The sequence below is a fragment of the Simochromis diagramma genome, unplaced genomic scaffold, assembly GCF_900408965.1.
Source record: "Simochromis diagramma unplaced genomic scaffold, fSimDia1.1 OVJJ01000438.1, whole genome shotgun sequence".
Classification (NCBI taxonomy): domain Eukaryota; kingdom Metazoa; phylum Chordata; class Actinopteri; order Cichliformes; family Cichlidae; genus Simochromis; species Simochromis diagramma.
In genome coordinates, this window is record NW_024387263.1 from 1,361,813 (window position 1) to 1,375,602 (window position 13,790).

The following is a 13,790-nucleotide window of genomic DNA, read 5'->3' on the forward strand; positions in this document are numbered from 1 at the left end:
AAGACCACACTGATCGTTCACTTTACCGGCGTCTGTGCAGAAGCGGCTGCGGTCCATGAGTGCGGAGTCTCCCTGTCCAACAGCGGTTAACCGGGCGGCATTCTGAGTGTTTATCCTCGCAGAAATGTTGTGTTTGAGCGGGTTGTCGGTGGCGCTCGCCCTCGCTCTCGTGCCGGGTCCCTCCGAAGCCTTGAAGGAAGGAGACTGTGAAGGTAGGTCCGTGTGCTAGCTTCAGTTAGCTTAGCTACAGCGACCAGGGTTCAACAACTTTTAAAAGACCTCCACCCGAAAGCGGTCTAAACTCCACTGCCAGGGTTACCGTGGCGAAGGGAGCGGAGCTGGTGTTTACAGGGGTGTCACTATTCCAAAAAGAGGGGGGAGGAAGCATCCAGAGCTAATGTTCCCGTGTTACCAGAATAACGAGCTTCATCACTTCCAGTAAACCAAAACTCACCTGCAGACACACCTGGCAGCATCCTGTGAGCGCGAGCCACAGACGGGATATCTGCAGGCTGACACAGAATCAAACATCAGGATGTAAAAGTCTGAAGCTTCACCTGTGAAGTGGTTGGATTGGCTGTTGTAGCCAGGTTAGAAATCACCTTAAAAAGTGACCACGTGTTTGTGTTTGAGAACATGTAAATGAAGTGTAAAAACCAAAGAGCCTTAAAGTCAGGGGCCTATCAGGACCCCAGTTTGTGCCACAAAGTGAGTTTTTTTAAGTCTAATATCTTTGCTCATATTTCTAAATAGTCAGCATCAACAGGATGTGCCAATAGGTTGGATATAAAATTAATGATGTGTTTTGCAGGTATCATTATGACTTTATAACTATTGTACATACTGTTCCACATTATAAACAAGCCAGTCCTTCTTGGCCACTTAAACTATCTCAATATAACTGTTATGTTACATTTGTTCTACTTCCTGCTGCCCTCTTGGCCTGATCTCTCTTTTTAATGTCAATGAGAGTTTTACATTTATAAATAAAGAATATATTAGAGTCGCTTTGACAGACTGATGGAGCTTCTACCCATGACAGAAATATTCCTTCTGGCTTAAAATAGCATGCCATCTCTGTTTCTATCAGGAGAGGTGTGTTTGACATATGGTTCAGAGGTTGTAGGCCAGCCCTGACGTCTGGTGGTGGTCTAACCTAAATAAAATAAGCTCTTTTAAACCTTATTTGTGTTTTAATCAGCTCTGACTGGATATTCTAGACATGCAGGTTTTATTTCTCACTGACTGTTGAATTTAACTTTCAGTCTCACAGCAAATTCCAATTAAAGTCCGCAGGGTCTTTTCAGAAAGGCTGCGAGTGTCAGTATTTGCATCTAGTTGTTCGGAATAAGTTGTTTCTATCATAAATCTCTGCTGCTTTCAGTTACTCTTTCAGGTTGCAGACGGCTCCGTACGTCCGATTCCCAACATTTAATTTTTTCCTTTTTTTTTTTTTATTTTTTGTTTTTATTTATTTATTTTTTGTTTTGGAGAATTTGTTGTTAAAGGTTTTGTAATCTGGAAATTGTCATTTCTGTATGATGACAGACTGTTTGTGAAAAACATAAATCTGTTAGTTTTTATCTGACAAAGTGTCAAATTCAGTTTTTATTCAATGAGGGAAAAAATGAATAAGAAGTCGTCACATTTTAAACATCCTAATTATTTTTTAAATAAAGGAAAATCTAATCTATATTTAATAAGATGAGGGACTTCGTTGTGACTGGCTTGTGTTTTTCTTTCTACACAAAGATTTAACCGCTCGTCGAGTTGACTTTTGTTTTCCTGTTTCAGTGTGCGTGACCTTCCTGGGGAAGTTTTATCAGTCGCTGAAGGACAAGGATGTAAAGTTTAACAGCGCAGACATCGAGAAGGCGCTCACGGCGAGCTGCAAAGACACCAAAGGCAAAGAAAATCGCTTTGTGAGTAAAACGCGTTTACATGTTTCTGGAAGCTGGAGGTGGTTGGATCGTTTAAAATGAACCTGAGCTGGAGATTCAACATGTCAGAACAGGTGTGTGTGAATGAGAGTGAGGAGATGAAATGTTAGAGAGGCGAGGCTGAGATGGTTTGGATGTGTGCAGAGGAGGGATGGTGGAAATGTTAAAGGCGGAGCCCTCAGAGAAGATTCATGGATGTAGTGAAGGAGGATGTGCCGAGATGGAGGCAGATGGTCCTCTGAGGTTTTGCGGCACAAGCTACAGGAATGAGTGTGATTAAATGCCCCCCCCCCCCCCCCCCCCCCCCCCAACCATAATCCTGGTCAGTTGAAAGAATTATTCAAATTTTATCACCATGGTTTGATGTCACCTGCCACAGCCCGGGTGTCAGGATCAGCACCTGCAGCTCTCTGATGTGGAAAGTGTCTGTGAGCTGAATCTTTTTTGCTGGTTTTCTGACTTTCAGACTAGTTTTCTCCTGTTTAAACACCCAGACAGTGCAAGTCAGGGGTGTCCAAACTTTTTTCACTGAGGGCCACATACATAAAAAATATAGGCGGGGCCACTTACTAGAAATTAGGTATATAACCTTAACTTTAGTGTATTAAAGTTAGAAAAATCACTTAAAAGTGGTCGAATATGTTATATTGTTGAATATAATTAAAGACAAAACTGCCTTCATCACAGCTTTCCATAAATGGATCTTTATTGATTTATTCAGAAAAAGCTTTGGCAGCTCGTTCTCACAACAGCCTCAGATTTCCTCTTAGACAGAAGATTTACAGCACAGAGAAAAAACAATAAAGATGGGACGGGTACATTTCAAGTTTGTTGTTTAAGTTATTAGGCTCAGCAACACACCTATGAATGTTCGTTTGAAACCATTATCAACATTAACAGACTGAACTGGACTTAATAACAGGAGTGCATCATTTTAGTAAATTCTTCTGGTGAGTATCAGCTGCGCTGGGTATGTAAATCGGGCCGTCCAGCTGCGGTGCTGATCCGACGCCACTCGTGCCAAAAATCCGGACAAATGTTTCTTGATCAAGGAGCAGATCTGCATCAGATGAGATCAGCTGACTACGTGTGCGTGCGCTGTGCACAGCGGTGTGTGCTCTGTGTGTTAACAAGAAAAACGCATATAAGAAAGTGGTGCACAAAAGCAGAGTAGTGACAAAACTCATGCGTATTATTGATATTTGAAGCATGTGCACATGCATGCTTATTAACACACTGCATGTTCAATCAGTGTGAAATATATTTTTAAAGCGCTCGTGCTCTCGTCCACTCCCCGCAAAAAAATAGCAGCTGTGCGGCGTCTGTGGCATCGGTGCTTTCATCACTTGCGATGGAGTAAAAATCAAAAGCACAGCTTCATCAGACAGCTGCAGTTTAATTATTTCGGTGACTTTAACGAGGCCGTGTTTGATGAGGTCTCCATCTGAAAAAGGCTCGCCATGTCTCGCAATGAGTTGGGCGACCTCACAGCTGGCTATTGGAGCCTTTTCCTGGACAATTTGAGCACGAAAAAAATACTGTTGCTGACCCTGCAGGAGAGCTACGCTTTGCTTTAATTTCTGCTCTCGCTCAGCACCAGTGTCGGATGCACAGGCCTGATGTTTGGTTTCATAATGACGTCGTACATTATCCTCTTTCATAACTGCCACAGTTTCAGTGCAGATCAAACAGACACGCTTCCCCTTGAGTTCTTTGAAGAAATCTTCACTCTCCCACCGTGTCTGAAATTTTCTGCACTCACTTTCTACCTTTCGCTTCTTTGGTTCTGCCATGTTTAGTAACTTGGGGGTAAATTTCTTCTGTGATTGTCCTTTTTGGTGGAGCAACTGCCTTGATCAACAGCAGCTCCCCCTGGTGTTAAAACTAAGAAGTGCAATACACTCAAGCAAAAGTTGAAGTGCGGCCATATTCTATTCTATTCTATTTATGAAATTACTTGCGGGCCAATTAAAAATGGATCACGGGCCGCAGTTGGTCCGCGGGCCGGAGTTTGGACACCCCTGGTGTAAGTGAATGTGATCTCAGTTTATATGAAAATGTTTGAGTTCAGTCATGTTGTGTTTGGGCAGCTTGCCACCACTAGGGGGTGCAGCGCTGCTCCCTGGGACCTTCCTGTGTTTGGTTTTTGTAAATGGACTCTTATGATGAACCGTTTGAAGCAGACGTTTTCTATTTTAGCACGTGACGCAGCAGAATCCAGCAGAGTGACCGAAGCCGCTCGTGTTTCATTCGTCTTTAACTTTTTGATTTCTCCTCCCTGTTCTGTGTTCAGTGTTACTACATCGGTGCAACGAGTGACGCGGCAACCAAGATGATCAATGAGGTTTCCAAACCGCTCAGCTACCACGTCCCCGTGGAGAAGATCTGCGAGAAGCTCAAGAAGAAGGACGGCCAGATCTGCGAGCTGAAATACGGTGAGGAGGGAAGAGTGCGGATCTTCTCGCCTAACAAACGGTTGAGCCCCACAGTTCAGGAAGTCAACAACAATAATAAAAAACAATAATAGTAGCTTAGCTGGTGTATTATTTATAGAATTATATTTTATTTATAAACCAGCTTTAAGAAAATATGTCCTTTGTTTGATACATGAAATCATCAATTTAACTGTGGCTGATCGATGAGTACCGACCCTTCAAAATAAGAGCGGTGAGTGTCTGAGATGATTTAAAAACGGCTGACGTGAATAAACTGTCGCTCACAGAGACGGCGCAGCTGCTCGTAGACGACACGTGGACTCATGAATCCACATGAATCAGCCGTGCTCTGATTATTTCAGTCTTATTGATTTTTTTTTTTTTTGCTTTCCTTGCAGATAAACAGTTGGACCTGACCTCAGTGGACCTGAAAAAGCTTAAAGTGAAGGACCTGAAGAAGATCCTGGAGGAGTGGGGCGAGTCGTGCAAGGGCTGCGCCGAAAAGTCCGACTTCATCCGCAAAATCACAGAGCTGATGCCCAAGTACGCGCCGGCAGCCGCCAACGCACGGACAGACCTGTAAAAACATAAATATATGGACTCTGATCAGACTGCAATCCAGCGCAGAGAAGAAGGCGGAGCGGGAGTTTTGTTGGGCATGTTTGTTTTTGTTTTTTTTAATATTTGAAGAGGCAGTTTCAGAAGTATAGATGTTAGCGTAGTCCTGATCTGTACTTCTAAGTGAGGGAGAGCCAGCAGCAGCTGTAGTTAATAATCTTCACAGTGACTGCCTAAATAAGACCTCCAGTTTTCTTCACCACATTGACTCGGATGTTTATAAATTCTAAGTGTGTGCGACTGAGCCGTGATGAGGGAAATTCAAACAGTAAGAGGAGCCTGGAGTGACCGAGGAGCCAAACATGGAGAAATCTGTAACGAGTTACCTGTACATTTATGTGAAGATCAAAACAGGAGCTGCTGATGGAGAATTCGGCCACTTTTCATTTGTCTAAATGTCAAAAAATAATAAATCCAGACTAAAATAAGATGATTGGGTTTGGATCTCCTGATCGTTGCCATCGTATTGGTTCCCAAACAGGTGCTCAGAGCGGCGTTTCCTTTAAATTGGGGAAAATACTCACACGAATCAGAAAAGATACCAGAGCTAGGCTCATGTGGCGGAGAGGTGGAGAACACGGGGAGATGATGTCACCTGGAAGTTTCCCTGAGGAGACGACGTTTAAAGTTTCTGGTCGGAGAAGCTCCTCCCACAGATCCCCTCTGACATGAGCTCCGCTGTTTCCATGGTGACTGCAGGACGGGTGGATGTACTGAGACTTGTGGGTGATCCTGACATACTGAGCGTTCGTTCAGCTCCACCCTGCCGTGATCTGTTTCAGGAAAGCTGCAGTTTGTGTTTCTGTTCTCGTTAGATTGAAGGTCTCTGCAGAATCGTCCCGTCTCACCTTCTCGGCCAGTGAGAAAGCTCCGCCTCCCTCAGGTTAAAATGACGGTTCAGGCCCCTCCCTCCACCATCCTCTCTGGTGTCAAGTACAGCAAAACCCTGCTTTTCCCGGAACGTTCCCACTTCCACTGCGCTGTTTGGATCATTTGTGCTTGCCGCTCGGGTTTGTTAGGATTTACGAGTGGCCCCGGGTCGAGTGCGGTGCTGGACTTCACGGCTCTTGGAAAAAGATTAGCACAAAACTTCAAACCACCGATGACAAGTGTGGGTGACTGTCAGCAAAGCAGGAAACTTTTAGGATAATATTTAAGGGTTTTTTCTCTTCAATTTCTAATAAATAAATAAATAAATACAGTTTCTGACTTTTTTACATCCACGTTAGATGTTTAAATCCACCTTTGATGTCGCTCACTCAGACGCTTCATGTGTTCGTGGTCCCTAAACGTTGGGAAACAACCATTTACCGTGTTCTTTCTCACATGTGGTGGAACTGAACTGCCCCTCCACTCTGGACTGCGGCGGCGTCTCGATGGACGCTGGATGAAACTTGTTTTGTTTGACATAAACGGATGACCTGTAGCTAAAGGTGGTGATACAAGCTGTGTGTGTGATGCTTCATATAAAAAATGAAAACTTAAAATGTGCTGTTGTCTCACAGTGACTTTTCATGTAAGGCAGTGTCATTTGTTACAACTGTACTATTCTACTTTTTCATTAAAATATGAAAAGCTCCAGGCCCTGCTCTCTGTGATGCACTCACATCTGTGTAGCACTAAGTCTACGTCTCACACTCCACACCGCTGCTTCTGAAAAAGCCTAATGCCTGCCTTTAGAAGGAAGCTGGAGGAAAACCAGTCACAAGCAGAAAGACATGAGTTTGTTCTTCTCTCCTGAGCATGATCGAACACTTTCCACTGACTTATTTTAAAACATGAAAGCATTTCTCTCATTAGCTATGAACTACTACTCCCTGTATCACTCCTGGATATTTGGGACTATGCTGGAAAATTACCCCCAAAATGTCTTTATTTCAAACAGAAAATTACAGAACAAAGATCTTGTGCACATCCCAACAAGCAGCAAAGCAGAGAAATAAAGGTGCATGAATGATATAAAGTATTGGTCACAAAGAATCGCCATTTTTAGTGATACTCATGAATGTTGTAATTGCTTAGTGGAGAAGAGAGAAAATTAAATATAAAATCCAATAAATATGTAAGAAGTGCAGCTTACAGCAGGATAAAATTAGCCCCGACTTTGTATTCCATAATAACGCGTCCAGCGTCATGACGTCCGCCACGGTTGCGTCATCACGTCTCCGCCCTCCAGAGGGAAAGCGCACATTCCTATTGTCCAAGATGGCGGCGCTGGTGCAGACCCTCGGACGCTGATATGTTTTTAACCGACTTTGTGCTCGTTTCTCGGCGTGTGTGCGGTCACCCAGCGGCCCGGGGAGAAGCGTGTGTTTGCCGTAGCTGCCGTCTGCAGCCTCAGCGTCGCTAACAGGCCTGGACTTCGCTGCCCGGGCCCGGATTCCCATCGCAGGCTCCGAAAAGTTTGAGCTCCATCATCCTTTGAAAATGAAGCGGCAGGCCGGGAGAGAGGCGAGCCCGTCCAGGGCCGCCGCCAAGCGGATACGGGAGCGGGAGAGTGCGCGGAGAGAGGAGGTTCCACCGCCGCCCCCACCGCTGGCCCTGCTGCTGGCAGACAGCCGGGGATACCACCGCCGGAGCCGCAGCCGCGAGCGGGAGAAGCCGCGGCTCCGGGAGGAGCGGGCTACCGCCCTGGAGCTCCACCACCGGCACGAACTCAGCCTGCTCGGCCGGCCGCCCCTCCGCACCGCCGCGGCCGAGCTTCCAGCCTCCCGCCCGGGCACGCTGGAGTACAAGACGCTCCTCATCAGCAACCTGGGTTCGCAGGTGTCAGACGAGGACGTGGAGGACGCGCTATTCCACGAGTTTAAGAAGTTCGGGGACGTCAGCGTGAAGCTGTCGCACACCCCCGAGCTGGGCCGGATCGCCTACGTCAATTTCCGACACCCGGAGGACGCCAAGGAGGCCCGGCACGCCAAGTCCTCCAGGTTAGTGCTGGGAGATCGGCAGCTTAAAATCGAACCCATGTACGTGAGGAGGCGGAGCGCCACGCCGCCCGACGTCGGGTATTTACCTGTGCACGCGCCCTACCCGTACCGACAGCGCTCCCTGTCCCCTCCCGGGCCCGGCGTGAGCAACATCAGGGACCTCCGGGCCCGCCACTACGCCCTGGAGCAGCTGGGCCTGAGCCGGGAGAGGGAGAGGCTGCTGGATTATTACGGCATGCTGGATGAGCGGGGTCGGCCCTACGGCTTCCCCCCCATGCCCGTGGTGGAGGATTTAAAACCTGAGGACGACCAGAGGGCCACCAGCAACCTGTTTATTGGAAACCTGGACGGTAACGTCACAGAGGCCGAACTCAGGAGGGGCTTTGACAAGTATGGCATCATAGAGGATGTGGTGATTAAACGTCCTTCACGTGGGCAGGGCGGGGCTTACGCTTTTGTGAAGTTTCAAAATCTGGACATGGCGCACAGGGCCAAAGTAGCCATGCAGGGGCGGCTGATCGGAGGCAACCCCATAAAAATTGGCTATGGCAAAGCCAACCCCACCACCCGGCTGTGGGTGGGCGGGCTGGGGCCCGGGAACTCTCTGGCCGCCCTGGCTCGGGAGTTTGACCGTTTCGGAAGCATTAGGAACATAGACTATGTGAAGGGGGACAGCTTTGCTTACATTCAGTACGAGAGTCTGGACGCCGCTCAGGCCGCCTGCACACAGATGAGGGGCTTTCCTCTGGGGGGCCCCGAGCGCCGCCTCAGGGTGGACTTCGCCAAAGTGGAGGAGAGCCCCTCTCGTCCATTTCCTCCTGGCTACCAGCCTCCCGTGGCGCTGCCCTCTCACTACGACCTGCTCGGGGAGGCATACAGCCGCCATCGCAGCCTGGAGCGGGAGCTGAGGGGGGCCAGGGACCGCCTCTCGCCGCCCTCTCACAGCCTCCTCTCCCTCCGGGAGCGGGAGAGGGCCCTGCTGGAGAGAGACTACCCCACCAGCCCCACACGAAGCCTGGAGAGGAGGACGGCAGGCGTGGAAGCGTTCGGGAGGAGCGGGCGAGGAGCCAGGAGCCGCAGCAGGAGTAGGGAGCGCTGGCTGAAGGAGCGGGAGGAGAGGAGGAGCCGGAGAAGAAGCCGGAGCAGGAGCGTGTCCGCTGAGAGGCAGACGGAGGAGCGGGAGAAGGAGAGGGTGAGGTCCAGGGTTCGCGGTCCACTAGGCACCGTCTCTCCTGATGCGAGCCCAGACCGAGCTCGGGTCAGAGCGCCGGACTCCACCACGGAGCCACGAGACCACTCCCCTGACAGCGGCGGAGGGGTGCGGCACTCCACCGCAGCCACTGCTGCCAGTGAAGAAGATCCCCCGTCTGGCCGCCACCACAGCAAGAGGTCCTCCAGCGACCACATCAACAACAACAACAACCACCACCACCATCGAAACAGCGAGATCATCACCACCGGCTCCCCCGCTGCCATCCACACCAACACCACCTCCCCCCCGAGCACGCTGTCTGAGTTCGCCCAGACGGCGCTCTCCAAGACGTGGCACGGCTTCTTCGCCTTGAAGAACAGTAGTTTCCCCACCGACCTGTACCTGCTGGAGGGCGGGGCGGCGTTCTTCAGCGCCGTGATGAAGGACAGCCCGAAGCTGCAGAACCAGCCCAGCCAGCTAAAGATCGCCCAGCGGCTCCGCATGGACCAGACCCGGCTCGACGAGGTGTCGCGCCGCATCAAACTAGGCCGCCCGGACAACTTCGCCATCCTGCTGGCCCTCCAGGGCCCCGTCGACCGCCAGGCCCCCGCCCCCGAGCCGGGCCTGCAGGTGCGCTTGCTCCGTCACCTGGTGACGTACCTGCGGAACAAAGAAGCTGCTGGAGTCGTGAGCCTCCCCGCTGTAAAGGAGGGCGCGCCGGGGGCCATGCTGTACGCCTTTCCGCCCGGCGAGTTCTCGCAGCAGTACCTGCAGGCTGCCAAGAGGACTGTGGGTAACCTGGACGAGGAGCACATGGTTATTGTGATCGTCAATGACACTAACTGAACCTGCACAGGTGTGAGCGCAGAGGAATACTTCCATGTTGTTTTTAGACAGAAAAGCATTATTATTGTTTTACTCAGTATGTTATGAATGAAACACGGCGAGCTACACTACGTCTGCGGCGCCCTCGGGGGCTCGTGGAAAATGCATTATTATAAAACACTTAAATGAGGCTAAAACGCTGCACGCAGGCAGCGCTTGGTCCCGGCAGGAAGTAGAGTTTATTGTGGAAGTCGTATCGTGAGAAATGCCCGTTTGTTACACGTGTCCGTGCGATTATAAACACGCCGCCGCCACCTTATCGACGGGGAAACTTGACCCAGCCGACTGCCAGACAGAATAAAGCAGGAAAAATATTACAATAAATATTCACTTCTAATAAGACATAATCATGAAGCAGTGAACCAAAACGATCTTAAAGGTCACGACTAAAAAAAGTCAGAATTAATACAGAAACTGGATGTTTGACTTGTTGAACACATAAAACCAAAGTTTAATATTAAAGTCACAAAGTTTAAAAAGTCAAACTTTGCTGTAAAACCACAGCATAAAAATTATCTTTAAAAAGTTTGATCATTATTTCTGTAAATTGTGGTTTATGTGTCATGGGTACAGAACATAAAGTAGGATGTTTAAAAAGAAGTGAAGTGAAGTTTTAGATTTGGAAAGTAATGTTTCTAAAATCCATGCGTCACTTTGATGTTTAAGCTTAAAAGTACATTTTTGACTTCATGTATTTCTGTCCTGAATGTGATAAAGGCCACGCCCCCCTCAGGAGCTCAGGTGTCGGCTGACCCCGCCCTCATCCTCCGATCACTTCAGTATCCTTAAATGATGAGAAAATACAATACAAACAGGAAACGGTCAAAGGTCCCCTTTCAAAACAAAAGCTGCGCCTTTTTAAACGTGTGCTTCAAGAAGAGCAGAAGCTCAGAGATAAAATATTAAAGACAAGAACACAAAAAAACTTTTTCCTCTTCATGCGTCCGCCGAGCTGTTCCAAGTTTCATGATTATCTGGAGTCACGATAACGGAACAAGCCGACGTTGAATCATCAGAGTCTAAAAATTTGAAATGTATGGATTTTATATATAGTAGTAAAATGTAAAATCTGATGTTTCTCTCCAGACTTTCACATCTGATTGACTAAACTGAGGCCTCATCTAATTTAATTCAAACATTTTATTTTTATCAAAACTGCATTTTACTCCTTTTTTCCTTTTTGACTTTTAATATCATTCGATTTGCTTTGAGAATCATAAATGTGACGTCAGGAAGCACGTTTGGTTATTCTACTTCATAGTGTTTTTATTTTTGTTAATGATGAGGATTTATTTTAATAATTACTGAGGCTTTTTCTGCTTCGTGCTCTTCTTCGAACTGCTCAGTTTTCACATCGTCTAGTCGCCGCCAGGTGTTGAGCACATCTGCACAAGTAGGACACTGAGAGCAGGAAGTACCCTCAGACTAAACTGTCATTTCTCACGATACGAGTACACACACTTATCGCTCAGAGCAGCACTTTTTCTATTCTAAGCTGTTACACACAACACTAAACCCCGACAGGAGTCGTCGTGCGCTCTCTGAACTGTACCGAGCTGCCCCGAATGTCCGAGCCGAGCAGCACCGGGTGGTTTTATTCAGAGTACTGTAAACCGAGGGGGAAGCGGCGCTTTGTCTCCCCCTGTTGGCTTCTTCTGGGACTTTTTTTGGTTAAGTGAGGCCGGTGGATTCCCAACCCTCCGTCCCCACCGCTGTAAAGTTCATGTTAGTTAGTGTTTTTATCGATTTAAAATCATTCCAGGTGTTTTGTTTGGAAGCTGTACGAGTGTGTTCGATGTTGCATGCAGGAAAAAAAGTTTGGTTTTGTCAGTCAACAAAACAAAAAGAAACGCCAGCTTCTCCAGGAAGCTGCTGATGTTTGATCATATTACTGGTTTTATATTGTACACATTTATACCTTTTATTGGATTTTAATACATCAGTTCATCTGTTATCCACACCTGCTTCTTTGTTTTTATGTTTTCTCCCTTAAATTGTCATTTTTCTGGTCAATTTTAGTCAAATAAAACCTTTTAACCAATGATTCAAGGGCTGATTTTAAGACCATTCAGATGTAATGAGTAAAACAGTTTGACACTAAATTATGTGAGAGGTAAAAATGTGGCGGAATAAATAATGAAGCCAATAAATTACAGTAATTAGAATAAACAGTTGAAAAAGTAAAGAAGCTTTGAGTTGAGCTGAACTGAGTTTCTTATACAGCTCGATGGTGTGAGAGCGACTCGGTCCGTGTTTATGCTTTAATGATGATGAAGAAAAGCACAGATATAAGGAAGCCTGTTAATGCCAGTAAGACAAAAAATTAGGATGAAGGTTAGCCGTGATTTTATTTTTTTTGTTTACTCGTTTTCGGTCATGTCCAAAGCCATAATGAAAATGTTAAAGAGTGAAATTAACTTTGGCTTTTTGACCCAACACATGTTTTATTTTTAAATAATTACATGATTCGGTGTGTTGTTTAAATTCTGGTATTTTCTCTCATTTTGATTTAAAAAAAAAAAAAAAAAAAAATCTAAGTTGTGCTGAAAAAATTATATTTTTTCAGTTTCCACTTCTTTGACGTTTGTTCGTGATTTTTATATATCACTGCAAGAAAATTATGGCAATAACTGTTCTTTTGTTTTTTTAAATTTTGACTTAAAACTAAATTGTAATTAAGTCACAAGCCTGACTTTCTCAACTAAAAGATAAAATATCTTTCTTGTAAATAAAATAAATTTGTATATATTTAATAATGATGGTTAGCCTCCAGCCCATGCAGTGCTGAATTGGAAGAAAATGAATTGACAGCTTATGTTTTCTGTTTTAGTTTGTCTTTTCTTGACATTCATGGGCTTCCGTACTTTTAGTCTTTCCAAGCGTTAATTAAAAAATTATGGTGGGAACATTTCAAACTCTCCAGGATGCACCTTTGAATATTATTTGAACAGTTCCTTAAAAAAACAGCTTGAAAACTGTAACATATGAATAAACAAATCAGTCAATCAATGAAAAGAATTGATCAGATTTCACTTGTTTGAGTTTCCCTTAAAGGTTTGTGATGTGAGTGAAGATGCCCCCCCCCCTCTCCCCTTTCTTTAAATCAAACAAAATTGATGTCATACATTTGTGCTGCTGTCATTTTAAAGATATTAGTACGTTTCTAGAGGTCATCCAAGGTCAAGGTGCTGAACTAGCTATTATTTTTTATTTTGAAAAAATAGTTTTAAACTTGAGGCTCGACGGTTCATGCATTTAGCTTTGCTAACAGGAAACATGCTTACGTTGTTCTGATAGTTTTGTATGTTGCAAATAAAGTTTTGTTCTCTGACAGAAAACATATTTTAACTATTATAAGTTAACTTAGTTTTTTTACTTTTACAGAGTGATGATGATAAAAAATATCCAGTATTGGTTTATGTTTCACAACCTTTTTCACAGTGAAGATGCGGCCTGAATGACCTCTGGAAACTTTTATTAAACGTAGTACAAACGTTTGGCATCAAGTTTATTTGATTTGAAGAAGGTGGGTTTGTCGCTCTGTGCCGTGAAGACAGCTCCTGGTAATCTGGACGTTACGATGTCCATGTCCACTGTAAATATTTTCCACACCTCCCAGAATAAATGACTGTGATGCAGTACGTCCAGCACATTTACGAAGAATTTCACTTTATAATTCTCATGGTTAAAATATAACGCGTGATCATTATGATCAAATTAGCAGTAATACTTTGTTCGGTGTTTGTCGCCCTTTTTGGAAATGAACTGAAAATAGTGCCAAAAGTGAACAAAC

The 13,790-nt window shown here is 45.8% G+C and overlaps 2 protein-coding genes across 2 annotated transcripts; both read left to right on the top strand.

Annotated features, from left to right (window-relative positions):
• Positions 1 to 8: 8 nt before the first annotated feature.
• Positions 9 to 6,573, top strand: manf (mesencephalic astrocyte-derived neurotrophic factor). The gene is made up of 4 exons (XM_040002304.1): positions 9 to 212; positions 1,795 to 1,922; positions 4,234 to 4,375; positions 4,774 to 6,573. Exons 1-4 carry the CDS (start codon positions 125 to 127, stop codon positions 4,956 to 4,958), a joined length of 543 nt encoding a protein of 180 aa, XP_039858238.1. The 5' UTR covers positions 9 to 124; the 3' UTR covers positions 4,959 to 6,573.
• Positions 6,574 to 7,142: 569 nt separating this feature from the next.
• On the top strand, positions 7,143 to 12,953 carry rbm15b (RNA binding motif protein 15B). Its single transcript, XM_040002301.1, has one exon. It carries the CDS (start codon positions 7,421 to 7,423, stop codon positions 9,956 to 9,958), a length of 2,538 nt encoding a protein of 845 aa, XP_039858235.1. The 5' UTR covers positions 7,143 to 7,420; the 3' UTR covers positions 9,959 to 12,953.
• The last annotated feature ends 837 nt before the right edge of the window (positions 12,954 to 13,790 follow it).

Excerpts from the sequence above, each read along its gene's own strand:
- rbm15b (XM_040002301.1), top strand. The coding sequence starts at position 7,421 with ATGAAGCGGCAGGCCGGGAGAGAGGCGAGCCCGTCCAGGGCCGCCGCC.
- manf (XM_040002304.1), top strand. The coding sequence starts at position 125 with ATGTTGTGTTTGAGCGGGTTGTCGGTGGCGCTCGCCCTCGCTCTCGTG. Across the intron at positions 1,923-4,233 it reads AAGGCAAAGAAAATCGCTTT|TGTTACTACATCGGTGCAAC; the intron begins GTGAGTAAAACG and ends TTCTGTGTTCAG. Across the intron at positions 4,376-4,773 it reads GATCTGCGAGCTGAAATACG|ATAAACAGTTGGACCTGACC; the intron begins GTGAGGAGGGAA and ends CTTTCCTTGCAG.